The 27,314-nt window shown below is 36.4% G+C and overlaps 3 protein-coding genes across 4 annotated transcripts; 2 read left to right on the top strand and 1 right to left on the bottom strand.

Moving 5' to 3' along the window:
- Nucleotides 1–1,078: 1,078 nt before the first annotated feature.
- Nucleotides 1,079–7,806, top strand: imp4 (IMP U3 small nucleolar ribonucleoprotein 4). Its single transcript, XM_079814685.1, has 9 exons — nucleotides 1,079–1,153; nucleotides 2,082–2,190; nucleotides 2,278–2,361; nucleotides 2,464–2,573; nucleotides 3,440–3,572; nucleotides 3,752–3,906; nucleotides 6,959–7,053; nucleotides 7,151–7,224; nucleotides 7,329–7,806. Exons 1-9 carry the CDS (start codon nucleotides 1,151–1,153, stop codon nucleotides 7,439–7,441), a joined length of 876 nt encoding a protein of 291 aa, XP_079670811.1. The 5' UTR covers nucleotides 1,079–1,150; the 3' UTR covers nucleotides 7,442–7,806.
- A 200-nt stretch (nucleotides 7,807–8,006) lies between these two features.
- On the top strand, nucleotides 8,007–20,836 carry araf (A-Raf proto-oncogene, serine/threonine kinase). 2 transcript variants are annotated; one of them, XM_079816022.1, is made up of 16 exons: nucleotides 8,007–8,048; nucleotides 10,727–10,938; nucleotides 11,118–11,221; nucleotides 11,318–11,420; nucleotides 12,207–12,361; nucleotides 12,445–12,543; nucleotides 12,638–12,782; nucleotides 13,271–13,295; nucleotides 13,476–13,603; nucleotides 13,682–13,884; nucleotides 14,062–14,238; nucleotides 15,924–15,970; nucleotides 16,417–16,535; nucleotides 16,674–16,805; nucleotides 17,569–17,703; nucleotides 17,816–20,836. In XM_079816022.1, the coding sequence occupies exons 2-16, from the start codon at nucleotides 10,831–10,833 to the stop codon at nucleotides 17,948–17,950; spliced, it is 1,815 nt and encodes a 604-aa protein (XP_079672148.1). In that variant the 5' UTR covers nucleotides 8,007–8,048; nucleotides 10,727–10,830; the 3' UTR covers nucleotides 17,951–20,836. The 2 variants fall into 2 exon arrangements, with proteins under 2 accessions (XP_079672148.1, XP_079672149.1); XM_079816023.1 differs by lacking the exons at nucleotides 17,569–17,703; nucleotides 17,816–20,836 and adding an exon at nucleotides 16,897–17,058.
- Nucleotides 20,837–21,052: 216 nt separating this feature from the next.
- On the bottom strand, nucleotides 21,053–26,451 carry LOC307125849 (leukocyte surface antigen CD53). The gene is made up of 8 exons (XM_079816024.1): nucleotides 26,224–26,451; nucleotides 25,540–25,617; nucleotides 23,241–23,429; nucleotides 23,067–23,141; nucleotides 22,878–22,985; nucleotides 22,243–22,338; nucleotides 22,006–22,089; nucleotides 21,053–21,829 (listed from the first exon to the last, which is right to left on the bottom strand). The coding sequence occupies exons 2-8, from the start codon at nucleotides 25,594–25,596 to the stop codon at nucleotides 21,761–21,763; spliced, it is 678 nt and encodes a 225-aa protein (XP_079672150.1). The 5' UTR covers nucleotides 25,597–25,617; nucleotides 26,224–26,451; the 3' UTR covers nucleotides 21,053–21,760.
- Between the last annotated feature and the right edge of the window lie 863 nt (nucleotides 26,452–27,314).

Genomic DNA, 27,314 nt, shown 5'->3' with positions numbered 1-27,314 from the left:
ACAGGGCATTGATTTCCTCAGTTTAGAGGACACCGGGACTTAAATCATGTTTATTAGGCATTTTGGGGACATAAAGAATAAAGAAATTACACATCAACGTTCTTATAAAATATGAGATATTATTATGAAAATGTTGCCAACTATTACTACACTTGGTATGGTTACCAACCATTATTACACTTCTTGTTTCATTACATGTTGCTCCAAGAACACATTAGTATGTGTCATGCACTAGGTACAGTCTACTATATATGCAAATTAGATACAGTGTATAGATTGCATTGAATGGGAAAACGCATGTATTGCCATTTTACCCACATATTGCATAAAGTATAATTTAACAAATAACAGTTGAGAATCATCTTTAATAAACAAAGTTTGTTTAAAAAAAAAATGTAAACCTGAAAATTGATTGGTGAACGATATTTTTATTTTATTTTTTTTGCCTATAGGGCCTACATGTAATTTCATGTCATGTCCCAGTGTCCACTTATGAGGACAAAGCTATATACAAATATAATTTTTCAAAGAAATAATAATAATAATAATTCCCATTTGTTTATTATGCTCTAAAGTAATGTAATGACTAAACAATGTAATGACTAAACAATGTAATGACTAAACAATGTAATGACGTAAATAAAAAAAATACTAGATTCAAAAGGCTTTGTTTTCCTGGGTCTTAGGGGTCTATAATATTTCTGTGGAAACATTCCTTATTATCAATGTTGAAAACAGTTGTGCTGCCTATAATATTTTTGTGGAAACAGTGATACGATTTTTAAGGATTCTTTGATGAATAGAAAGTATAAATATTTTGTAACATTATTACTACAATTATTGTCGATTTGTACGATTTGATGTATCCTTGCTGAATAAAAGTATACATTTCTTTTAACATTTGAACTGTATTGTATACTCTATTAAATCATATTTTATTATTAGCAAATTACTTTTCCTAACGATTAATTACAGACCCAGACCCCGTGCTGTGCCGCACTCTGACCGCCGGATGCACATATGTGAACTTTTATTTTGAAAGACAGTGTCACTCTTGTTCGGTGCCAATGATTGGATGTGCGGATTGTCCAACAGGAAGTCGTGATGGTAGTAGACCGTAAGGCTGAATTGTCACGTGTAGTTGTTCAAAATGGTAAGTACAATATATTTGTACATATAATATTCTCAAATTGTTAGACGTATTTGACGTTTGCTTGTAAATCTTTTAACGCGATATAAAGAACAGTAGTTTATCGAACTAGTCATTTCTTTCCTGTGTTGTTGTAGTGTGATCAAACTCCATAATGAAGTGCGATGGATAGATGAACACACATTAACAGTGTGATTATTTACCCGCCCAGTATGAAAATAGAAAAATCACTTGCAAAACTCTACAATAGTGTGTTAGTATTTTAAGCAGTTTCTCCAAATGTTTTGTGAATTGAATGTTCTCTGAAGAGGTTGTGATGATGAGTGAGTGTCTTAAAATAATTAAAATACACTGTCTTTGATTTCGACTCTAAGGTTTGTTCATTACTTGGCATTTCTTAGTAATTACGGTGCTTACAACTACTTCTCTTGTGCAAGTCAAATATGGGGGTCTGTAAGTTTTTTTTCTTTTCTTTTTTACTTCACAACAAGGATGCATTAAATTGATTGAAAGTGACTGTAAATACATTTATAATGTTACAAAAGATTTCTATTTTAAATAAATGTTGATCTTTCCATTTTTTTCGAAATTGTATCACAGTTTCCACAAAATATTAAGGAGCACATCTGTTTTCAACACTGATATGAATGTTTCTTGAGCAGCAAATAAGCATATTAGAACGATTTCTGAAGGATTATGTGAAATTGAAGACTGTGGTTAATGGCTGCTAAAACTTCAGCTTTGCCATCACAGCAATGAATTACATTTTATATATATATAAACTACAGTTTTAATTTGTAAAATTTCACAATATTACAGTTAGGTGAACATATAAGACTTCTTTAAAAACATAACTCTTACAGACCCCTAACTTTTGATCAGTGCATTTCCTACAGTTCATATTGTTTCTGAACTGTATTTTGTGATGTAGCTGCGCCGAGAGGTGAGACTGAGAAAGGAGTACCTGTACAGGAAGGCCCAGGAGGACAGACTGCGCACTATTGAAGAGAAAAAACAGAAGCTGAAATCTGCTTTAGATGGTGAGACTTCAGATAGATAACCAATTCAGTCAAATTATCTGATATATTTGGAGGTTGTAATATTTGTTCTATTCTTATCTTTTGCAGAAAATCGTCTTTTACCCACTGAAGTTCGGAAAGAAGCATTAGAATTACAGAAACTTGTGGAGTTTGATGATGAGGGTGGAGAAGGTGAGTTTTATTCTGTCACTTATATCAGAATGCTGTTTTGTCTGCTGCCATATATATATTTTTGTCTGCTGCCATATACATAATTTTTTTTTTATTATATAGGTGTTAGCTCTCATATGGATGATGAGTACAAGTGGGCAGGAGTGGAAGACCCCAAAATTATGGTCACAACATCCAGAGACCCCAGCTCCAGACTCAAAATGTTTGCCAAAGTTTGTTAAATCTTATTATTTACATTTGACATTATGAATTAGGGCTGGACACAAATTTCACGATTAGATTTCCATTTACAAGCTTTCGACTCGATTATAATTTCGATTAAATTCAGGCTATGTAATGTGCTGCATATATTTATCAAAATGCTCCTCTCTTGAGTAATTTTTTTCTAGCTGACTAATGAGTTTATGGACACTGAATAGTTTTTCTGAGGTAAATGTGACTAAAGCTCACAAGCTGTTTTATTGACGTCTTTCCGCGAAACACTGATCGATAACGTGACGAGATAAAGATTTCAGTGCTTTGTACTCTATCTTTTAACATACCTTCAGACGTTCATTCGTGTTTATTTCGCGTTGTAACTGGTATTGTAGCGGAGGAGATGATCAGTTAATGTGCTCTTTTGAGCTGAGCTGCTCTACTGATCTGTCACACCACATTAAACAGTGTCAAAACGGTATATATATATCTTTTAAATTTCGTAATAAAATGGACGTAATTTGAAATCTGAGACTTTGTATTTTATCAAAAGTAACAAAGCACAAAGATTATTGTGATTTATTGGATGAGAGGGACTCCACAAAGTTACGTTCATTCATCAACTGAAAACAGGATGACTAATCGATTTTGGGGATTTAAGAATCGATATCTGTTCATTAAAATGAGAATTGATTTAAATTGAGAAATCAATATTTTTTTACCCAGCACTATTATGAATGCTTGTTGCCATGCAGAAGTTTTACTTTGTCTACTCTAATGTGATGTTTTGTATGTTCATCATGTGCATGGTAACGTAAGGGAAACCGTCTTCATCTTCAACCATGAGCAGTGTTTGTGGTTTATTTACATTTTTGTTTTGCAGGAAATGAAGCTGATGTTTCCTGGGGCCCAGCGTATGAACAGAGGAAACCATGAAGTTAAAACATTAGTACATGCGTGCAAAGCTAATAATGTCAGTGACCTTGTCATAGTGCACGAGACCAGAGGCCAGCCAGGTATGAACTTTTACAGTTTTCATGCGTGTCTATTTTGGATATGCATATTTGAGTGTGTGTCCAAAGTGTGTCAGCATTTGATGTAGAGTGAAAGCCAGTCTCTCTACTTTCATATCCAGTTTAATGGGCAATTTTCACTCTAGGTATTTTTATTTTATTTATGTCTCTTTCTTCTTTAGATGGTTTGGTGGTTTGTCACCTTCCTTTTGGGCCGACAGCCTACTTCACATTGTATAATGTGGTAATGAGACATGATGTACCAGACATTGGCACCATGTCCGAGGCCTACCCTCACCTCATCTTCCACAACTTCACGTCACGTCTTGGCCGAAGGGTGAGATATAAAGGAAATAATGTCCTTAGAAACAATAATAAAGTCAGTTTCTCACCTACACTATCATTCAAATGTTTGGGGTTTTAAACAATAATAATACTTTTATTCAGTAAATATGCATACAATTGATAAATGACAGTAAAGACATTTATAGTGTTTGAAAAATATTTATTTTTCAAATAAATGCTGTTCTTTTAAACTGTATTCTATATTCTAAAAAATGTATTACGGTTTCCACAAAAATATTAAGCAGCACAACTATTTTCAACATTTATAATGATAAGAAATGTTTCTTGAGCAGGAAATAAGCATATTAAAATGATTTCTGAAGGATCATGTGACACTGAAGACTGGAGTGAAAATTCAGCTTTGCCATCACAGATATAAACTGAATTTTAAAATGTATTAAAGAGGACCTATTTCAAAGTCCTCCCTTTTCAAAGTCTTGATTTTGTTTTTGGGGTCTACTAAAATAGGTTTTCAAGCTTGAATGTTAAAGGGTACCTACATAACACACACAGTTTCTTCCAATCTCATGTTAATCTTGAGTGTGTATAGAGTAGTACTGCATCCTTCATAACTCTGAAGAGTATTTTATTTTTATCTGATAAAAAAAAAAAACCCAGATACGCTGTACTGATACTTTCCAAAGACAGCCGAACTCATGGAGGCGTGCAGTGGGCGGAGCTAAAGAGTCACAAGCACACACACCTATGACACACACACACAAAATACATCATGGCATTATCCCTGGATAACTTTCGATTCACTATACATTCGTGTTTACATTATATGCACTTACTCGCCGATTGCCTACAAAACAGACATTTTATGCAGTTTCACTCATCGCAAACAAACACACTTGCAGAACTCTGTTGCTGCTCCGGAAAAACAAACAGCATCCAACATCCAATGCCAGTTTTCTTAACGCTGGATTCTTTGGGAAGCGGAACAAGGTTATCTTTCCCTCACAACCAAAAACACAGTTCTTTAGTGACATTGTAGATTTTGTGGTCTAAAAACAAAATGACAGTGCTGCCGACGGTTGATGTGTACACGCTTTCTTCCGGGAGAAGTGCACATACAAGGAATTCCGCCCTTTATGACATCATACAGAGCCATACTCGGGGGGGGGGGGGGTCATACTTCTAACAATTTTTTTTTAATGTTGACACTGTTTAGCATGAGAATCCAACTCTTTTAACAGTGTAAATAAGTAATGCGTAATTTGCTCTGATTGGTTGGCTGGACCAATGTGTTGTGATTGGTCGACCCCTGCAAGAAATGTCACCATAACTGCAAGTAGGGCTGCACGGTTATGACAAAAAACATAACTGTTGATTATTCCCTTAAAATTGTAATTGTGATGATTAGTTCCGATTATCACAATTTACATAGAATGATGTTTTGAAGAGCTTTATACCATTGTTTGAAGCAACTGGATGCCATATTTTTATATGAAAATAAACAAGCTAAAAACACTCTTCCTGAAAAACTTTTATTGCTTTTCGTTAGCATTAAAGGGATAGTTCACCCAAAAATGAAAATTAGCCCATAATTTACTCACCCTCAAGTCATCCTAGGTGTATATGACATTCTTCTTTCAGACGAATAAAATTCTATTCGACGAATAAAAAAAAGAGTTATATTACAAAATGCCAGGCTAATCCAAGCATTAGAATTGCATTAATAGTGGCTCTGTTTTTGAAGTCCATAAAAAGTGCATCTGTCCGTCAAATAACGTGCTCCACGCGGCTCCGGGGTGTTAAAGGGTTAGTTCACCCAAAAATTTAAATTCTGTCATTAATTACTTACCCTCATGTCGTTCGACACCCGTAAGACCTCCGTTCATCTTCGGAACAGAAATGAAGATATTTTAGTTGAAATCTGATGACTCTGAAAGGCCTCCATTGGCACAATGGCACGGTTCACTCTCAAGACCCTTAAAAGGTACTAAAGACGTCGTTACAAAGTCCATCTCACTACAGTGGTTCTAAAATAACTTTATGAATCGGCGATAATAGTTTTTGTGCGCAAAAAAACCCTAAATAACGACTTAAATAGTGATGACGATTTCAAAACAAGGCATCATGAAGCTTCGAAGCGTTATGAATCAGCGAGTCGATTCAGCGGTTTGAATCGCCAAATTTCAGCAGTTTGGCGGTTTGACACGCGATCCGAATCATGAATCGGCTCGCTGATTCATAACGCTTCGAAGCTTCATGATGCCTTGTTTTGAAATCGTCATCACTATGTACAGCCATCAGATCCAGAGCCATCAGATTTCAACTAAAATATCTTCGTTTCTGTTCCGAAGATGAACGGAGGTCTTACGGGTGTCGAACGACATGAGGGTAAGTAATTAATGACAGAATTTTTCATTTTTGGGTGAACTAACCCTTTAATAAAGGCCTTCTGAAGCGAATCGATGCGTTTGTGTAAGAAAAATATCCATATTTAAAACTTTATAAAGTAAAGTTTCGGCCGACTGAAAAGTACTACTTCGCCACTTTTTCGTCTACTATAAAATAGGGAAGTGTGCGTTTTCGGACGCAGCCTATAATCAAGGCATTTCAGGAAGTTCAGAAGCAGTGCTTACTGGTATAGAGAGTCACATCCTTTTTGCTTTGTAATTTTGCAGACATTTTTCATGCTTAAACATCAACATTACATCTAACGAAAGTTGAAAATGTAAAAAAGCATAATAGGGCACTTTTAAAATATAAAACCGTTTTAAATTGTAATAATATTTCACGTTTCTTTTTTGCTGTATTTGTGATCAAATAAATGCAGTTTTGGTGACTTGGTGTCTTACATTAAAAATCTTACCGACCTCAACTTTTGAACAGTAGTGTATAGTATTTGACACTCAAGTTCCTGTTTTAAAATAATCAACATTATCATTGTCTTGTCATATGTAATTATATAGAGAAAGAGACTATGCTTTACTGAGGATTATTTAAATATCAGAAAAGCTTTATAATCTCTGACTGATCTGAATAATTACTTTGTTTAGTAATGGACTTAAAGCAAAAAATGTTTTTCTCTGTAGGTGTCCAACATCCTTAAGTATCTGTTTCCTGTACCCAAAGAGGATAGTAGACGTGTTATCACGTTCGCAAATACAGATGATTTCATCTCTTTCAGGTTAGTGGTGGTGCTAACTGCTTTAGTAAAGGTTTTGAGCAAAATCAGTTTAAGAAGTTTAGTTTTGATGACTTTGAAATTACTTTGTATATTGCAGGCACCACACCTACAAGAAAACCGACCATAAGAATGTTGAGTTGTCAGAGGTTGGACCCAGATTTGAAATGAAATGTAAGCAACTCTGTTTTTTGGTTTTAGATTAATTGATATTAATGCAGAATGGGCACTAATTTTGGACTCTGCTCTTCATTCATATCTTGTATTTTATCTTTCAGTGTACATGATCAAGCTTGGCACACTAGAGAACGAGAATACCGCAGATGTTGAATGGCGACACCACTCTTACGTGCGCACTGCCAAAAAGAGGAAATTCTTGAGTGTGGAATAGCCAAATGTACTCTTCAGAAACCTGGCTTGTTCTGTCAGCAATGCTCAGCATGGACATTTTCATTTTAATTCCACCTACATAGTTGTCTTTCTTCCCATTTAATTGTGACATTTAAAGGATAGAGCAATTGCTTTCAATATTATGATAATACAGTCTGCTTGTTGACACTTCCTCAAATTAAATATTTTGTACCGAAGTCACCTGGACATTAAAAATGGTCTTTACATTTGTAGGCTTTGTATTGTGCTTTCATTGTTCCTTAATATCTTCATTATTCCCTAAAAGTGGCTTGTACTGAGTAATTTAAAAGGTTTGCTTGAAACAGTTTTTGGTTTTAACGAACATAAAAGCATTTTGAATAATACACTGAGAGCGTATGTAACAGTTATGTAGGTTTCTTTAATGCCTGGGAAAACTTTACATTCGTTACCAACAGCACACGCCACTTTCTCATTCCCTTGCTACAAAGTACCACAATAGACGACCAATCAGCGCCGCGATTCACAGATCTAGACCAATCAGAGCGCGAGATTTCGCTGTTCCGCTTTCCCTGAAATTCTTTGCTGATCCGACTTGAGACTGAGAGAATTCAAGATGGCTGTCTCAGGTGAGTATTTACTCTGGAGCAAAAATGCAAAGGGACTCGTGCTAACGGGCTGCGTCGTTTGCAGAAATATTATTCGCAGGTGTAAGTCGCTGTAATTCATAGCGCCGTGTCTGAAATTTTAAGATTAATAGTAATTTTTGAACTTTGAAACACCATTAGCAAAACTAGCTAGCTAGCAGCTAGTCGTCTAATCCCTTTCCGCCTCATGAAAACTGCCTTCCCTCTTTCGGCACTAAAAGGCACCTGACACGACTTAAGGGTCTATATTGGGTTAAATGCTTTTATACGTATGTCATACTACTGAAGAATATCTTGATAAATTGAACAAACTAAGTGCATGGCCTGTTGTAGTAAGAGAGCTGAGCAAATGATCAGGCACATCACTCCTAACTAAACCCAGCCAGCTCATCTTCACTGCAGCAGGCTAATGCACATTTCTGTGGTTATACTTTCAGGAGGGGAGGTGTTTGTGTAAAACATCTTTATCATTCTCTATAACCTCTTGCCTTTATACTGCAGACTAGCATGAACTGCTGGGGTGTTACTTGTTTGTTAATTTGCCTTTATAATGGTTTAGATAGTGGTATTGAATCTTTTCAGTAATTAATGCAGCCTCAAGGTTGTGGGCGTTAATGAAACAATGTGTGTGTGTGTGTGTGTGTGTGTGTGCCATTTGCTTTCTGGCTGGTATAAACTGCATTCAAACTGGAATCTGGGGGATGTAAGAAATGTATTTGTTATTTGTATTTGTAGTATAACTACACAGCACAAGACAGAAGTATTTTGTCAAGTTTCGCACAACTGCAGTGGTATTTTTCCACTATACATAATACTTGTGGTTTAAGGTTGGGAAGACTGTATACTGCATAAATTAACATAAACGTTCAGTCTGAAGTACTTCTTGTTCCTACGTGTCTGGATTAAATGGCTTCATTTCAGAGTTTGATAGCCTTAAGACTTAAATGATAGTCTTTAATTATAGACCAAAATGTTAAAAGCAGTTTAAACAACATTGAATTCCTTTATTTGGGGCATTTCCTTCTACATCTGTTTCAGATTGGTTTTATTACATGGAAAGACCAGTGTTAAAACAAGTCCAAAAATGTATTAGGCACTTAAGCTCCACTGACATGACCGAGTTTCTTTACTCGATGTAATTTCAAAAGGATATGCCTGCAGTGTTTTTGTGCTGAATTTTGCATTGGAAAAATCAATTGTCTACCAGTTTAGAGTGTGTTGTCACCAGGTTATCCTGTCCAAAAATTAAAATTGTCATTAATTACTCATGTCGTTCCATCCAAAACCATAAGACTTTCGTTCATCTTCAGAACACAAATAAAGATATTTTTGATGAAATCTGAGCTATTTCTGTCCCTCCATTCTGATCGTAAAACGAGTGGTCAAAACGTAGTCCACGAGAATGAACCTTATTGGTTCTCGTCTGTCAAGCGAAAATGCTTGAGCTTCTGTTCACCACTACTGATGTGTGCATTGATTTATGTTTATATGTGAATAAAAGCCTAAATTCCTTCTGTTCATCGTACTTAACCACTTTTACGATCTCTTTATGAACGTTTTGAAGTGTCAGTTGCGTAGCTGTAATTGGACAGAGAAAAGGCGCTCAGATCTCATCAAAAAGATCTTCATTGTGTTCCGAAGATGAAAGAAAGTCTTAAGGGTTTGAAGCGACATCAGCGTGAGTAACTAATCCTTTTAGTAGTTTCATAAGAATCCTGCTTGTTTGGATGTTATGTCCATGGCATTCAGCTTGCACTTCTATTTACTTTTTATGAAGGCATCAGCAAAGGCAAATTTGACACATTGCTACTTTAGCATAATTTTCGTCACTGTGAAGTGTACAAAATTGTGTAATTTATAGTAGGTACAAAATTTGGTTTGAAACGTAATGCTCCACCGTTGAAGTATGTTTTATATAGTCTGAATGTGTGTAGAATTAATGTAATACAGATATACTACATTCGCCATGTTGTCATTGTCATGTGATCTACGGCATCAGTTGCGTCACTTCACTGTCCTCTCCCATGGTCTCATGGGATAGTGAAGTGTCCTTTAGATGCGCACTTCAGAATCTCACCAGAACTAGTATATCAATCTGGTACTTTTTACCTAATTTATTATGAATACAATGAAATCGGACATACTACTCGGCTCACATACTGTTGTTTGTCTACTATTTAGCATGGAAGTATTTATGACAAAGGGACTTGGCCACCAAAAGCCTTTTTTTTTGTGTTCTATTGTTGCTGGAATTTTAGTACATCACTAATAAAATCATTGTAAATTCCACTTTTTTATACGAAGAGATAAAAAAGAGTCATGTTAGCAAAACCATACATTTCAAATTAAACATTTTGATTTGTTACATTACTTTGAATATGCCAAACTCATCACACTCATGCCCTCACTATCCATGTGTGTTTGTAAGATATAATATACTTTAGTGTTCTGGAACCATAAGGAACATTTTAAAGAAATTTGGTCAAAAGATAGCAGAAAGGATTTTTTCCAGCTGTCTGTGCTAAGACTTGCAGTGATACATTTTCTTGTCATCATTCATATTACTATAACTGTTCAATTGATTTGTTTTTATGTCAACATAGGTGTAAGGGAGGTTTTTATTTATATATATGACGCTAACACACTGTTGTCCATCCCAGGCTCCAGATGAGGGCTTTCTCCTGCTTTGCCCTGGTGTGTAAACCTTTCTCGCGGCTGACTGAGTGTCAGTGCTGCTAGTCCCTCACTGCCCATTGGAGACACCATGTCCAACACCTCCTCCTGTTCCTCCTCGGGGGAAACCAGCCCGGATGACACGCCCCGAGGTGGGGGCACCATCCGTGTCTACCTCCCTAACAAACAGCGGACAGTGGTGAGGGTTCATTCACTGGAGTCTGTTTTTTTTTTTAAATGTCATTTTATTGTTCTTCATAAAGATTTGAAATGACTAACATGACCTGCTTATGTATAAATGTCATGTGTATAGATTGGTAATTAAAGGTTGTGTGTTTGTGGTAATACGTTAATAGCACAATGTGATCATGTGTTCAGGTAAATGTTCGGTCTGGACAAACTGTCTATGATAGTCTAGATAAAGCCCTGAAAGTCAGAGGCCTAAGCCAGGATTGCTGTGCTGTCTTTCGCCTCCTTGAAGGGTAGGTGACTAAGAAATTAGCTTTAAAATGACACCATGTCTCTCCTTGCTGAAGTTTATATTCAGTTGTTGTCTAACTTTGTTCTTCTTTTGCCAGCCGGAAGAGACTTACAGAATGGGACACTGACATCACACCCCTCGTAGGGGAAGAGCTTCTGGTAGAAGTGCTGGATGATGTTCCCCTTACCATGCACAACTTCGTAAGTGTACTTGCGCAACAAACTCAAAGTCAGCAGGGCGAGGTTCTCATTTTTCGGCCCTTATAAATTGGTTTTGGTACTGTGCATGTCTTGGAAAATATTTGAGATTGATGCATAAAATAATCTCTGTGGTAAGTGTATGTGGGATGATTATGATGAGCAAATACAGATTACTTGGACACAGATCTTGCAGCAATTCTTGGTTTAAATTCAAACTACTGAAGCTTTGATTAAAATGATAGCACGTTACACTTTATAATGCCATACCACATAAAACCATATAAAACCACAGCTCTGACACATTCTAATAGAATTAGATTTAGCAATTAATTTCACATTTGAGATTAACATTTATGTTAAAGTATAATACATATGCGTCACGTTGTATGTATTATGAACAAACATGTATTAACAATGAACACAGTAACAGTAAACTACTGTTTAAAAGTTTGGGGTCGGTAAGAGTTTTTCATGTTTCTATTTCTGTGATGGAAAAGCTGAATTTTCTGCAGCTGTTCCACTCCAGTCTTCAGTCACATGATCCTTCAGAAATCATTCTAATATGCTGATTTGGTGTTCAAGAAACATTTCTTATTATTATCAATGTTGAAAACAGTTGTGCTGCTTAATGTTCTTTTGGTAAATGAATCCTACCTGAATAAAAGTATTAATTAAACAAAAAATAAGTACAATGTACTGACCCAAAACTTCTGAACAGTTGTAAATAAATGAACATTAAACTTCCAATCAGCCAGTCAGCATCCCCCGTAAATCTTGTTTTCACAGGTACGTAAAACATTCTTTAAGTTAGCATACTGTGACTTCTGCCACAAGTTCTTGTTCAACGGCTTCAGGTGTCAGACATGTGGGTATAAATTTCACCAGCACTGCAGCAGTAAAGTCCCTACTGTATGTGTGGACATGGACACCATGACAAAACGGTATGTTCCACGTGAAAGTGTCCTAAATTGTTTATGAGAGCTTGTCATACATTTTTGTCACTCTGGTGTTCTGTTGCTGTCAGGTGTGTTCCTAATACAGAAGACTGTCCTCCGATATTGATATATCCGGCCACCAATTCCATATCATCGAGCGACATGCCCGTAACTTCAGATTCTCTTGGGTACCTTTTAACTTCACCTATAAATAAATGTGTCCCTTCATCCCCAATGGAAATGTAGCACTGACATGTCCTCATTATGTTTTACCCTTTTTAGAAGGGAACTGCTGTCTTCAGGGTCAAGCTTCCATTTGATCATGCGAGGAGAGGATGGTCAGTCTCTTCAGAGGCATCGCTCCACCTCAACCCCCAACGTCCACATGGTTAGCACGCTGGAGCCTGGCGCTGCTGTCCTTATGGAGGTTAGAGATCGGACTGAAGGCTCACTCAAGTCCACATGCATCTCCTTATGTTGCCTCATTTTTTTGTTCTAAAGGAACAGTTCATCCACAAATGAAGTCACCCTCATCACTCTACAATGTTCTTTCTTCTGTCAAACCCAAATGTTCACACTGCTCTTAATAAATTGAACAAACTAAAAAGCACAACAATGGCAAAAAAACACCATCAAAATAGTTTGTATGGGAAAGAGCAGTGTAGACGATACTGCTACACTTCTCCTTGTGTGTTGTACGGAAGAAAGGTTAGTCATGCAGGTTTGAAATTACAAGAGAGTGAGTAAATGCATTTTGGGTGAACTGCCCCTGTACTAGAGTATTAGCTTGGCTAGATACCAAATATTAAGAAATTTTACTTCAGAAAATATGACTTTGGAGGTTCTGCATGCCTCCTTTATCATCTCTCCTCCATTGCATGTATTTATTCATTTTTCCCCCCCACTCTCATTCAGGAGCAATTCAAAATCAGCACAATGGGTGAGTAGTTTTTTTTTCTTTCTTTTTTCCATTTGACAGCCCAGAGTCACATGAGCACATTTCTTTTTAAAGCATTACACTCCATACATTTTTGTCCATCACTGATTTAAATTACATCTATCTATCTACTCCTTTTTGTGTATGTGTGAACTGGCCCTCATATTGTAGTGTTGTCCACAGGGCAAGAGTCCTCTCCCAAGCCTTCCACTAGCCCACCCCACCTAGGGTCACCAGGAAGAAAACCCCACAAATCCCCTTCCGAGCCCAAGGAGCGAAAGCAATCCTCATCTGATGATAAAAAGAAAGTGGTGAGTGTGTTGTATTTGATGGGAAACACAAATGATTCGGATTCATTGCAATCTGTTTTTTTGTTGGTGGATTTTTAGCACCGGGGAGGTTACAGAGACTCCAGTTACTACTGGGAGGTGCACTCACGGGAGGTGAACATGTTAAAGAGGATTGGAGCAGGGTCTTTTGGGACCGTCTATAAAGGCAAGTGGCATGGAGACGTGGCTATCAAGATTCTTAAAGTGACAGAGCCCACACCGGAGCAGCTCCAGGCCTTTAAAAATGAGATGCAGGTTTTACGGTGAGCCATCTGTATGATCATATATGAATGTATCAAAGCCTGTTAGTGATCTTTAATAATCAGCAGTGATGGTACTGTACTGTAATTTTCTGCTTCACTAACAAATGTATCTTCAGCTCAAAAAATCAAGATCGTCTTTCTGTTCGATATGACTAATTAGAATTTCTTGCTCCTCAGAAAAACACGCCACGTCAACATTCTGCTGTTCATGGGCTTCATGACGAAGCCAAATTTTGCCATTATCACGCAGTGGTGTGAAGGCAGCAGCCTGTACCGCCACCTGCATGTTACTGAGACCAAGTTTGACACCATGCGCCGTATCGATGTTGCTCGCCAGACTGCACAGGGCATGGAGTAAGAATTTCAGTTTTTTTTTCCTCCCCATATTAACAGGTTAGCCCCTATCCTATATGTAGCTGTGCCAATATGGTGTTTATAAAAAAAAGACTTTATAAAATGTTAATGTGCAATACTGTTTAAAAGTTTGGGGTCAGTAAGGTTTTTTTAATGAGAGAGTACTTTTATTCATCTAGGATGCATTAAATAGATCAAAAGTGACAGTAAATATATTTATAATGTGACGGCATTTATTTTAAATGAAATATTGTTCCTTTCAACCAAAGAATCCTGATTCCACAAAAGTATAAAGCAGCACAACTGTTTTCAACATTGATAATTAAAATATTTTTTTCTTGAGCACCATATTAGAATGATTTCTGAAGGATCATGGGACACTGAAGACTGGAGTAATGATGCTGAAAATTCAGCTTTGCCAACACAGAAATATTAAAAACACATAAAATAGATATTGAAATAGAACATTTATTTTATATGACTTTTTATATTACACTGGGGGGTGAAACACTCATTTTCAGTCAATCTCATGTCAATCTTGAGTACCTATAGAGTAGTATTGCATCTTTCATATCTCGAAAAGTCTTAAGTTTTATTATATTCATAAAAGAAAGATACGCTGTACCGAGTCTTTGCGGAAAAAAGCCTAGCGGCTGGGGGCGTATCGTTCGGGCGTAGTTAAAGAATGACGAGCGCGCGCAGCTATTGCGTTGAGCTATGCATGTTTACATAGAAAAACAATGGAATCGATAGCTAACAACACATAGACATTTGAAGCCGTTTTACTCACCGCCTGCTACCAACACACGTCCGTGAACCTTAATTGCTGGGATTGCTCCATCTTTCAGCATTAGGCGAGCTACAAATCCGGAGTTGTACTGTACCTTGTTTATAAACCATCGTCGCTGAAATTCAGGGAACAAACAAACACTTGCACAACTCCGTTGCTGCTCCGGAAAAACATGATTGTCTTGCCATGACAACCCGTACGGCCCGAACAAGGACATTCCGCCCCACTGACGTCACATATACCCATACTCGAAAAAAACTCTCCGAAACTTATGAGAAACTGGAAGGAGTATTTTTGGCACAGAAATACTCCATCAAACGTCCAACTTTTTTTTAAAACTTTGTCCATGTTTAGGATGGGTATCCAAGTCTTTAACCGTGTAAAAAGCTCAGTATGCATGAAAAAGCATTTCACCCCCCCCCCCTTTAAATTGTAACACTATTTCAAAATATGACTGTTTTCACTGTATTTTTGATTAAAATACATTTAGCCTGGGTGAGCATAAGATACTTTTATAAACATTTTTATAAAAATCTTACCAACCCCAGACTTTTGAATGATAGTATATGTTACTTAAAAGGGATAATTCACTTACAGACATAGTTATAGGTCCTCCACACACTCAGACCAACCGATAATATATCATTATTATAATGTTAACTAGTGTGGTTAAGCATGATCACTACATACACCCTGAATAGTGAGATGTTATTTTTTATTTGAACTGGAAAACATCTAAAATGTCTTCTTAATTCCACAATTGTTATACGATTGTACTGTCTGTTATTAGTGATGCTTGACTTTACAGAGCATAGATGGAGTGTGGAAACGTAATTATTAGTTAAATTGAACTCCTAATTTTGTACATAATTTGGTACTTTTCTTTCCTTGACAGTTATCTTCACGCCAAGAATATCATTCATCGGGACTTGAAATCTAATAGTATCCTTTCTATAATGTATTAGCAGCGTTCTTGCCTGTATTGTGAGAGAAATCTGCCAGTAGATGGCATCGCTTTTGCATTTCGTCATGTCCTAGTAGATTGCCAAGCTGCTGTCTGTCATGATATACTTGTAAATAAAGAATTGAATTGTCTTACCAAAATTATTTTAGGCATTAGAGTTTACTCCCCACTGTTACAATATATCCCCATATCTACTAATGGATGTTTTAACATATTTCTGCTCAAATTAATATAGGCTTGTGGGTACTTAATGATATATAGCCAAAAATATCCAAACAAAACTGTAAAACAGCTCTATGTAGGCTAAGGTTGATGATTTAATGGAATAATAATGCTGATGCATTCTCCCTAGTGATGTTGTCTTGTCCTAATAATTAAAAACTCATTCTGTGTTCTGCATAATACGCCTGAGCTCATGTGTCAGATATCTTCCTGCACGAAGGCTGGACGGTAAAGATCGGTGACTTTGGGCTGGCCACAGTAAAGTCTCGCTGGAGTGGCTCTCAGCAGGTCGAACAGCCCAGTGGCTCCATCCTGTGGATGGTAAGAATTGTCTCATCCAGAATCGTAAATTAATTTAATACCTGGTAGCTTGCAGCTTATCTGAAGTAAGTAGTTTAATCCTGTATTTATTGTTGTGAAATAAATTTTACAGCTTGTCGTTAAACTGTTGTTTTTCAGGCCCCTGAGGTGATCAGAATGCAAGACACTAACCCATACACCTTCCAGTCAGATGTATATGGATATGGAGTGGTGCTCTATGAACTGATGTCTGGGACTTTGCCTTATTCAAATATTAACAACCGCGATCAGGTCAGACATATGGCACCATCACTTTGCAGTTATGTAGTAGGAGTTTGTGTATGGTTTCAGAATTTGAGGTTAATACATTTGTTCTTTTTAGGTTGAATTTACAACCCAGAAACCTTCCGTTCAGACAGAAAATAGTTTCCATCCAGAGTTGTGAAATTTATGTGCAAAATTGGAATATAGCATAAAACAAAAAGCACTGTTTCAATCCCATGTGTTCTAGAGAAAAACATAATATCTGTAATAAAAATGGAAGTTGCTGGAATTCGCTGTGGCTATTTTTGTCAGACATCGTAAGTTACTTGCGGTAATCGTGTGAGAGTTCTAGGAGGTAATATACCCGAATATTTTGATGACAAACTTTAACTCGGGCATTTCAGAATGACCAAACCAACATTTGAGATGAAATTGATCCACTGGTTAGTCCAGTTATCCAATTACATCATTTGTTGAGGCAGTCACATTATTTGTTTTTGTTGTGCACAAAAAAAAAAAGAATCAGGATGCATTCTAAATAAATGGGATTTATTCGATAAATGTGTTTTTTTTATCCACATCTTGTCTTTCCCATCCAGCGCTTATTTGTTTTATGCAATATCCCAAAATTTGCATAAACATAGGTGGATGGAAACATAGCTTCTGAAAATTGTTTAGCCCAAAATGACAATTCTGTCATAATTTACTCATAATGACTTTCTTCTGTGGAACACAGAAGTTTTTGTGATTTAAAACTATGAAAAACAGTGCTTGATTTCTCTTCCAATAGATTATTTTCATGGTGGGTCGTGGGTACTTGTCTCCAGACCTCAGTAAATTATACAGTAACTGCCCTAAATCAATGAAGAGGCTCATCATCGACTGTCTGAAATTCAAACGGGATGAGCGGCCTCTTTTCCCACAGGTGAGAGTAAACCAGAGCTCTTTTTTCCATCACACTGTGGGTGTAATATTTCCAACACTGTTATGTCAAATAAAGCAACATCCTCTCATGTTTCATCCCTGCTGTTCCTCAGATCTTGGTAGGGATCGAGCAGGTCCAGGATCTGTTGCCAAAAATCGAGCGGAGTGCCTCTGAGCCCTCTCTACACCGTGCTGTACATGCCGAGGACCTGAACCCGCTTTTCCTTCACACCACGCGCTTCCTGTGAGACTCTCGAGATGATTCGCTCTTCTCCCGGATGCCGTGCAGCATCATTCCCTGCATGGAATCCTGAGTTCCTCGCATTATTCCACACATTCCTGAGAGCACCCTAATTATTTCATTGGTCCTACATATAGTCAAACACACACATCAAGTTTATCAACTTATTCACGCTCCCGTTATTGTCTTTTTTGGTTCGGGCTGCTCCTCCGTAAAGCTGCCTGTAGAGAATGTCACATTCTATCTGGACCAGCTGCTTTGTAAAACTGAAGCAGGAAATAAATGTGCTCTCTTACTACACTTATTGGATTTTGAAATCCAAGCATCATATCGGCAATGTATCGGCACAATCTTAATATAACCTCCTTTTTTGAGGTATATTTCAAAATGTGTTATGGTGGCTTACACATGACCTTTTTTTACTTTGAGATGAAAGTAGCATTTAATTTTTTTCCGCAGAACAGGCAAACCAGCATGGAGAGTTTCTTTTTTTTCTTTTTCTGCCTGTTCTCCTTGCTTGAACTTCATTGCCCAGCGATAGCACACTGTGATGGCTCCATTCATCTACATCAGTCACAGACACTCTCTGCTCACACATCGGTTTGCAGGCTTTTAGATTATTATAACAATCATGTCAGTTGATGGTCATAATCCTATTGTAATTGTTTGGCATCTTTTAATTCCGTTATTTTTCAGATGGGAAATCTCATGGAAAATATTGCTTAAACTCTGGTGTCAGATTAGGTTGGATGTACATGTGACTTGTGACCTTAACAATTGTGCTGTGCATTTGTGATATTTAAAAAAATCTTTTATTCGGCTTTACCTTTGGGCTTCTTCTGTATGTTGGTCAGCTTTAAATTGTGTAGCATAAGGACATTTCAAGAAAAAGAAACTAATCCTGTTGGTATGCTCAAAGGAATGCTGGGGATAGGGATCTTTTTTTTTCTTTTTCTTCTGTTGCTTTGAAATGAGTACATTTGCTTTCTGGATTTATAAATGAATGATTGTTTGTTTTGAAACATTGCATCTTAACCATTCACAAACTAAACTAAAATTGCACATGATGACCATAAGCATAAAATAGCACTGACACTTAATCCCAGTCTTACTTCACACACGGCTTTATTAACCGAATGCCTTTGTTGACTGGGCTGTTGGATACAGTTTGTATACAGTCACTTTCTCTTGAGTTTCTGTGTGAACACAGTCTTTATTTTGCAATCACAAAGCAGCTTTAAATGGAGATACAGTTGATGTCCGTGAGCAGTTTTTGAAATTTGAATTAGGCTGCTAACTTCAGGCCCGCTGCTGACCTCTTGTTAATCGACTCTAAATCTGACCAGCTGATCAGTGTTGAGTGAGATGATCAAACTTAGGATGCTCTTTCGTTTCCACAGTGCCCTCTTCTCGTAGGGCTCCGGTAAGAGCAAGAAGAACAGACATTGTTAGCATTTCTTTCAAATCAAAGTTGTGGCAGCATGGGATGAGTGGATGCTGTTTTCTTTTGGTTAATTTTATTCACTAAACTCAAAAGCATGTCTTTTCGAAACAGTCATGCTGTTTAATAGCAATATTAAAGTTCATTTTCCTCCCATTCAGCTGGTTTCAATAGGACTGACTGAAACCTACAATGATGGGGCCTTATGTGATCTACATTTCCATCTTTTAATGGAGTCTTAATATATGTAACTTATTGTTTCATAACTGACACTTGTACTAAAGGCAGAGCTTTGGTTCTTATCTAGCAATATTTGAACGGGGCTGGGTCCCCCATTGAGCTGTACTCATTCCAAATATGATGCCTATGGAAGATTTATTGAGCGTTTCTGTATCTCTTTTTTTCTTTCTCATGAAAGATAGTTTCACATCCCCTCAATGACTATTGGAAATGGGAAATGAATATGTTGTAGTCTCAGACAAACCGGGCTATACACAATTTCTCAACACAATCTAGAAAACAGGGTGTGTTGTGTGTGTTTCTGGCCTCTTGTAGAATGATGATGTGGTACTCTCCGAGTGTAGACTTTTCCTAAGAAACCAGTGGTAATAATATTGTTCAGTACTAAAGGAGGTAATTGAGTAATCAAGTATTTGTAGATGGCACTATACATGTATGCTCTTCTCTATTCATAACTGTTGAGAAAACAAGACTATCGGTTTATATTTGTACAGATTTAGATGCACAGCTAGATCTATTGAAATTTGTAATAGATTTAAAGCTATAAACAAATGATATGGCTTTAAAACTACAGCCTGGAAACCTCAATAGAATTAGAACCCCACCAAATTCCAGCCTTACTCGTTTTATGAGATGCTATAAGTGGTCCTAGATAATTAAAACGGTAACTTCTACCAACTTTGGATATTTGCAGCATTGCCACATGTGGGACAAATACATTTCCCCCATCTTGATCTTTCTAAGCACCTCAGTTGTTCAAAGAACACTTTTATAGTTTACACCATTAAGCCCAAAATAAGATAATCAGTATCAGATCCAGTTTCTGCTTTTGCACAAGGGCACGAATGCAAAATGGTGAAACCTTAGATTAGCGTACAAGCCACCATTTTTCAGAACAGAAAATATAACAGAAGATCAATTTTTGTTTAAAGGAAATAGTTTTGCATATTTTAGGTGAACTGCAATAATGTGTGTATAGTTGAAGAGGTCTACGGGGTGTTTGCGAAAAATGGTTCTGCTGTGTACAGTTACTTTTTTTTCTTTTTTTTAAGAGTAAATTGTATTTGTTTCTATTTTTTTGTGTGATGGTTCAAAAAGAACAAAATTATTTTAAAACATGTAAAGGAAATCTTAGTCTTTTTTTATTAGTTTTTTGGGTTTTAAATATTGTGGAGAGGATTTTGTTCTAAAAATAAAACCATTGAATTCTGATGTTTTGTTTTATGGAGTTTTTTTCAACTGACGTTGACAACACGCATTTCATATTTAATGAACTTTATAAGCAATTTCATAACCAAAAGCATATTTACAACTCTTGTAAATGTGCAATAGTGTTCTGCAGGAGGAAGTGTTGATTTGCTATTGGTGGTACTTCCTCTATCAACCACAAGCATGATAGTTTGTCTTTGTTTCAAAAAGGAGAGAAAGCATTTCCATTCAGTTTTATTTTAATCTACATTGGTCTAAAGACAAACAAAGAGAATAAACAAAATTATGCTGTAAATCAGCATCACATCTAATATTATTGATAAATTACAAGAGTGAGCACGCGTGGTTTCCACGCAGTGTGTATTCTGGGAAATCAAGTGGTTTAGTCATTGCTAAAAAGGAAGCGATCAGAATTAAATGTTTTGCATTGTGCAGTATGCAACAACAATTATAGTCTAAGTAACAAGTTAATTACAAGAACATACTAGCACAAACTCAACATTAATGTTATATGAGATGAATGAGAAACAGTACTTATATACAGTTGTATCTTTGTTTAAAGATGATTCAATATGGAAAATCTCCCTTACACCATCATTATGAGTTGACATTCAAATGCAAAAGTGGGTGAAACCCCCTAGAAGTTTCCATTTAAGCTGTGAAAAAAATAATACTGCTGAGAGCTTTTTTAAAGAACCGGGTTATGGTTTAACTTCTCTACTAACTGTTGATGTAAAAGATAATCATAATAATAATGCAGTTGCAATAATTATGTCACAGTTTCTTAGAAGAGGACAGAATGTTGTGCACATTCCATAAAACAAGCATCTGTACAAAAACTGCGAGCCATCTTGTCTTTTACCGGCTGTCTTCGGGCATTTGTAGGGCAGTGCACAAACTGTCAAAGATTTCTGGAAATGTTTTTGATCATTTGTATCCTAACCCGGATCGACTTATGTGGCAGAACAGGGTCATGGAGAAACACATACCCAAGACCTACAAAAAGAGATTGATATGTGTAGTCAAGTGACAAAAATACTTATTAAATATTTATCATGGTACATTTTAGTGCTGATCTGCATCAATTGTAAAATAATAGCTGCTAAACAACATTTAAAATGAAAATCCCCACACTGAGGTGACTATGATAAAGCAAATATGGAAACTCGTACCTCAATAATGCAGACAACAATGACGCTAATCCCTATGTTCAAGAGGTTGTTTTCAAACGTGTCCTTCAGCTTGCTGAAACAACCCTAAATGCAACAAGACAATACATATGCTGCTATAAGACTCAATGAGATGTGTAGGTTGTTGATGTGCATCTCCACATCAGGTTTATCTCCATGTTACATTAATATTGTTTTGACATATCGCAGATATAGAGATGGATGTGAGTGCAGTATTACTTTAGGCCAGTAGTGTGTTCCATTTCCAGGGGTGTTGCATGACTTTGGTATTTGTTTCCCCCATTCCGAAGAGTTATTGATTCCACAGCACTGAAACTGTTGATTTATTAGAGGAAAAAGGAATTTAAAATGAACAAAAAAATGTATGTGTTTAATATATGTGTGGGGTTTGCCTTTAAAAAACTGACAGTTCTTTAAAATATTGTGATATTTTATTGTGTAAGTATCGTGTAAATGTGTTTTCTATTCCCCCATTAATGTAAGTCTATGATTTCTCCCCCCATTTCAGTATCATTTAGATACTGTTATAGTTTAATTATATATTTTGAATTAGTTTGTATTTTTGTCATTTCCATTTTAATTTGAAAGTTTGGTAAATGTAATTTTTTTAAATTATTTCTTTATTTTGAAATATTATCAATTTAATTTTGACTTTCTTAACCAAGTTAAACTAAATAAAAGTGAGAAATGGTGCTTTGGGATTCGTTTTTTATAAACATTTTAATTCAGTTAACATTTCTATTTAGTAATGATTTTGAGGTTTTAGTGTTAGTCCAGTTCATGTCCAACACTGAGCAGTAGTAATGATGATGCTTGGTTTAGTCTTTATCCATCTACAGTAAATGTGCACTTACTGTCGTTTGCACTGTGTCCCAGTCATCTACAAGTGTGGTTACGTTTTTTCTGTTGTCTATGGAGTTTCTTAAACCTTTTTGAAGATCGTCAGTCATTAAATTCTCAATCTGTGAGTAAAAAAGCAGAATCTGAAACATCTTTTCCTCACATATGCTCTGCTTCCATATAGCTACAAATCTTTTTCTTACCTTGGCCTCATAAACGAGAAGCACGCAGGCAACAGAAAGTTCGACCAGCATTAGAATGAACAACAGTATGAAGAACTAAACCAAACAGATGTTGAGTTTTATTAAAAGAATGTAAAAAGTAAAACTGAATGGACATCAGAGAGTATGCAAGTGTAAGTTATAGATGAGACTCACAGATATTAGTAGACAGCGATTTTCTTTTAGGGCTCCGAGAAAGCCCAGGAAGGAGACGCAGGTGATAATGATCCCAATGATGAAAAGAGTGTTTGCTATGTTCATAGCCTGAAGGCTAGGGAGTATGGAAGAGAACCTGCTGGATGTCATCAAGTGGATGCCTAGTCCAAAGATAACTGCTCCACAGATCTGTAATGATAATGTTAAAGGATTAGTTCACCCAAAAATGACAATAATGTAATTTATTACTCACCCTCATGCCGTTCCACACCCGTAAGACCTCCGTTCATCTTCGGAACACAAATTAAAGGGTTAGTTCACCCAAAAATGAAAATTCTGTCAGTAATTACTTACCCTCATGTCGTTGGACACCCATAAGACCTCCGTTCATCTTCGGAACACAAATGAAGATATTTTAGTTGAAATCCGATGGCTCAGAAAGGCCTCCATTGGCACAATGCACGCTTCATTCTCAAGACCCTTAAAAGGTACTAAAGACGTCGTTACAAAGTCCATCTCACTACAGTGGTTCTACAATAACTTCATGAAGTGACGAGAATAGTTTTTGTGCGCAAAAAAAACCTAAATAAAGACTTATATAGTGATGACCGATTTCAAAACACTGCATCATGAAGCTTCAAAGCGTTATGAATCAGTGAGTCGAATCATGATTCGGATCGCGTGTCAAACCGGCAAACTGCTGAAATCACGTGACTTTGGCGATCCAAACCGCTGAATCGACTCGCTGATTCATAACGCTTCGAAGCTTCATGATGCAGTGTTTTGAAATCGGTCATCACTATATAAGTCGTTATTTCTGGGTTTTTTTGCGCACAAAAACTATTCTCGTCGCTTCATAAAGTTATTTTAGAACCACTGTAGTGAGATGGACTTTGTAACGACGTCTTTAGTACCTTTTAAGGGTCTTGAGAGTGTACAGTGCATTGTGCCAATGGAGGCCTTTCTGAGCCATCGGATTTCAACTAAAATATCTTCATTTTTGTTCCGAAGATGAACAGAGGTCTTACGGGTGTCCAACGACATGAGGGTAAGTAATTAATGACAGAATTTTCATTTTTGGGTGAACTAACCCTTTAAGATATTTTTGTTTAAATCTGATGGTGAGGCCTGCATAGCCAACAATGAAATTTCCTTCCATTAATGTACTAAAAACATTTAAATCAGTTCATGTGAGTACAGTGGTTCAATATTAATATTATAAAGTGACGAGAATATTTTTGGTGCGCCGAAAAAACTAAATAACGACTTATATTATAGTGATGGCCGATTTCAAAACACTGCTTCATGAAGCTTCGAGCGTTATGAATCAGCGAATCGAATCAGCGGTTTGGATCGCCAAAGTCACGTGATTTCAGCAGTTTGGTTTGACACGCGATCCGAATAATGATTCAACACACTGATTCATAACGCTCTGAAGCTTCATGAAGCAGTGTTTTGAAATCGGCCATCACTATATAAGTTATTTACTTTTTTTGGCGCACCAAATATATTCTCGTCGCTTTGTAATATTAATATTGAACCACCGTACTCACATGAACTGATTTAAATATATTTTAGTACATTAATGGATCTTGATAGAGGAAATGTCATTGCTGGCTATGCAGGCCTCACCGTCGGATTTCAACAAAAATATCTTAATTTGTGTTCAGAAAGATGAACGGAGGTCTTACGGGTGTGAGTAATCAATTACATTATTTTCATTTTAACCCTCTATGGGACTAATTATGAAATCACAACTAGAAAAAAAGAAATCACTTTATGTTTTACATATATTTAAGACAAAAATTATTTTCAGTTCTTTTTTTTCTACATCTGACCTTTGACTTTTTAAGGATGCCATCATGTATAACTGACTGGGTAAATTATATTTTTGGCAAATTGTCTGAAACTTGAAACACATTAACTATCTGAAAAGTATAGTGAAAAACTCTTAGTGTTTCAATTTTTTTGAATTAACATTCCATTTCATCTTGTGCTATTTCATTTAAAACTGTGAAAATGTCATAAACTGCCAACCACGTTGAGTTAAAAAGATTGTTTCTTTTTTGGCATTCAAAATCAACAAGAATTTTTCAGTCTAGCCCACACTTTCCACACGTAACTTGTTTTTGAAGTGTATATAGGTCATCTTTTAATGTATGCTAAAGTTTGAAACAAGGAAAATACGCCTAACCCAGAAACGTGTTAACCCATGGTTTCGAATGGCCTGAGATGAACTTTTTTGTGTTAAAAGCAATTAGATATATCATGATGTGACAGTCTGAAAATAGATACGTACAAAAAAGATGAAGTTCACCAGACACATGGTGTACTTCAGGCACTTCAGGCACGACATCTTCCACTGCGTTGCTCAATTCTGCAAGGTCATCAAACACACCGGACCTGAGGTTAAACTATCATCTTACATGAAGACCTTTTGTTCTTTCCCAAACTGCCTGCATCCACAACATAAAATTCACTGACTCAGTAAAGTCAGAAAATGCATTTCCTGTTCCGAGAATTAGGGTGGAGCTGACATAGTGGAAGAATATCAAACACATGCAACTACTAAATGGAGCCCCGTATTGAATCTTACTGTCGATGATGCATTTCCTGTGTAACTTCCTCCACCGAACCAACTATAGTTTAATTATTTTCAAAACTATAGTGAAAACAACACAGATAAATGTAGATGCACACGGACAGGACAGAAAAATATGAACTGGGAAAAAAAGTATTATTCTTTCAAACCCATTTTTAGGTAAACAAGAATTCAGAAATTCACTACCTGTATATTTGGACACATATATACAATTAACCCCTCAAAAATAATGAAAACATATTTATGTTATGAAAGACATTATTAAAAAGACTCAATTTCTCATAAGCAGCAATGTGAGTATAGTAACAAAAATAAGTATTACTTACACAATATAGAATGAAAATAAATACCAAGAACATTTGATAGATTTCATATTCTTACCTCTAATTTACTCGGTAGAGATGCTCCAAAGAATAATCCTCAATTAAAACAATTGGACTCTGTGCCCTTTGTGAATGTGTTGTTTTTAAAGTCTGTCGCTGGCAGTGGGAGTGCAGCAGGTCTTACTTCCTCTCTAAATGACGCAGTGTCTAACTGACAGTGCAGGGGTGTTGAAGACCAATGACACAGAGAAAGAAAGAGGTGCTATATAAAAAAAGTTTATGATTCATGGTCACAATACCACATGCCTTATATGCATGTACCCAAAATACATCTGTTGCAGAGAAGAGAAGCATGAGAAACAACTGAACCTGTTCTTTTTTTGTGCACACAATGTTTCAATGCTTCATGCTGAAACCACACAATGCCCCTTTACCTAATACAATGTCACAAATACAAATGCGGACCATAGAAATAAGCATGACATGAACTTTTGTCATTTTGAAACATTTGGGTATTAACGGATATCAAATAGTAAAGGTGCAATTGTAGATTAAACAGTGGACCAGCACATGTGTTGGTGTTTACACTTTTTTCGGAAACTTTCCGAATGTTTTGCTTTGTGGAGTCTATGTGTTACATTAAAATTGAAACCCCTATTACATTATTTCATTAAAAATGTTTTACCAGTCACCTCCAGTTTAGTGAGTCTTCTCACTAAAAACACTGATGAGAAGACAAAAACAAATGATTCTTAATATATCTCTGGGGAAATTCACTTAGGGATTTTTAAAGTTCTACATATTGTCTCATTATTATATCATCATGTGTCAACATTGAGTCATTTGCATGTTCAGACCTTATACTGTTTTCCTCTTTTACTGGTAACCAAAAGACAGGGACAGATAAATGCACAGAAACTGGAGAAGGGGAAATGAAAAAAAAAAAAAAAAACAGTTTTCAATGAGATGCATTCATTTTTTTTTGTGTGTGTGTGGCTGTCGTAGTCAGAATCTTGAATTTCTCAGGTTTAGGTGGCAACCCTTAAAAAAATATCGTTCTCAGACATATTGTAAGGCCCGCTCAATCGTCCCAACGACGGCTTCTGATAAGCGGGAGAAGGTTTCTGTGCGTTCTGTCTTTTCAGTGGG

The sequence above is a fragment of the Gobio gobio genome (genome assembly GCF_949357685.1).
Source record: "Gobio gobio genome assembly, chromosome: 4".
In the NCBI taxonomy this organism is placed as follows: Eukaryota; Metazoa; Chordata; class Actinopteri; order Cypriniformes; family Gobionidae; genus Gobio; species Gobio gobio.
The sequence above is the reverse complement of the archived record's forward strand: the minus strand, read 5'-3'. Positions and strand labels throughout refer to the sequence as shown.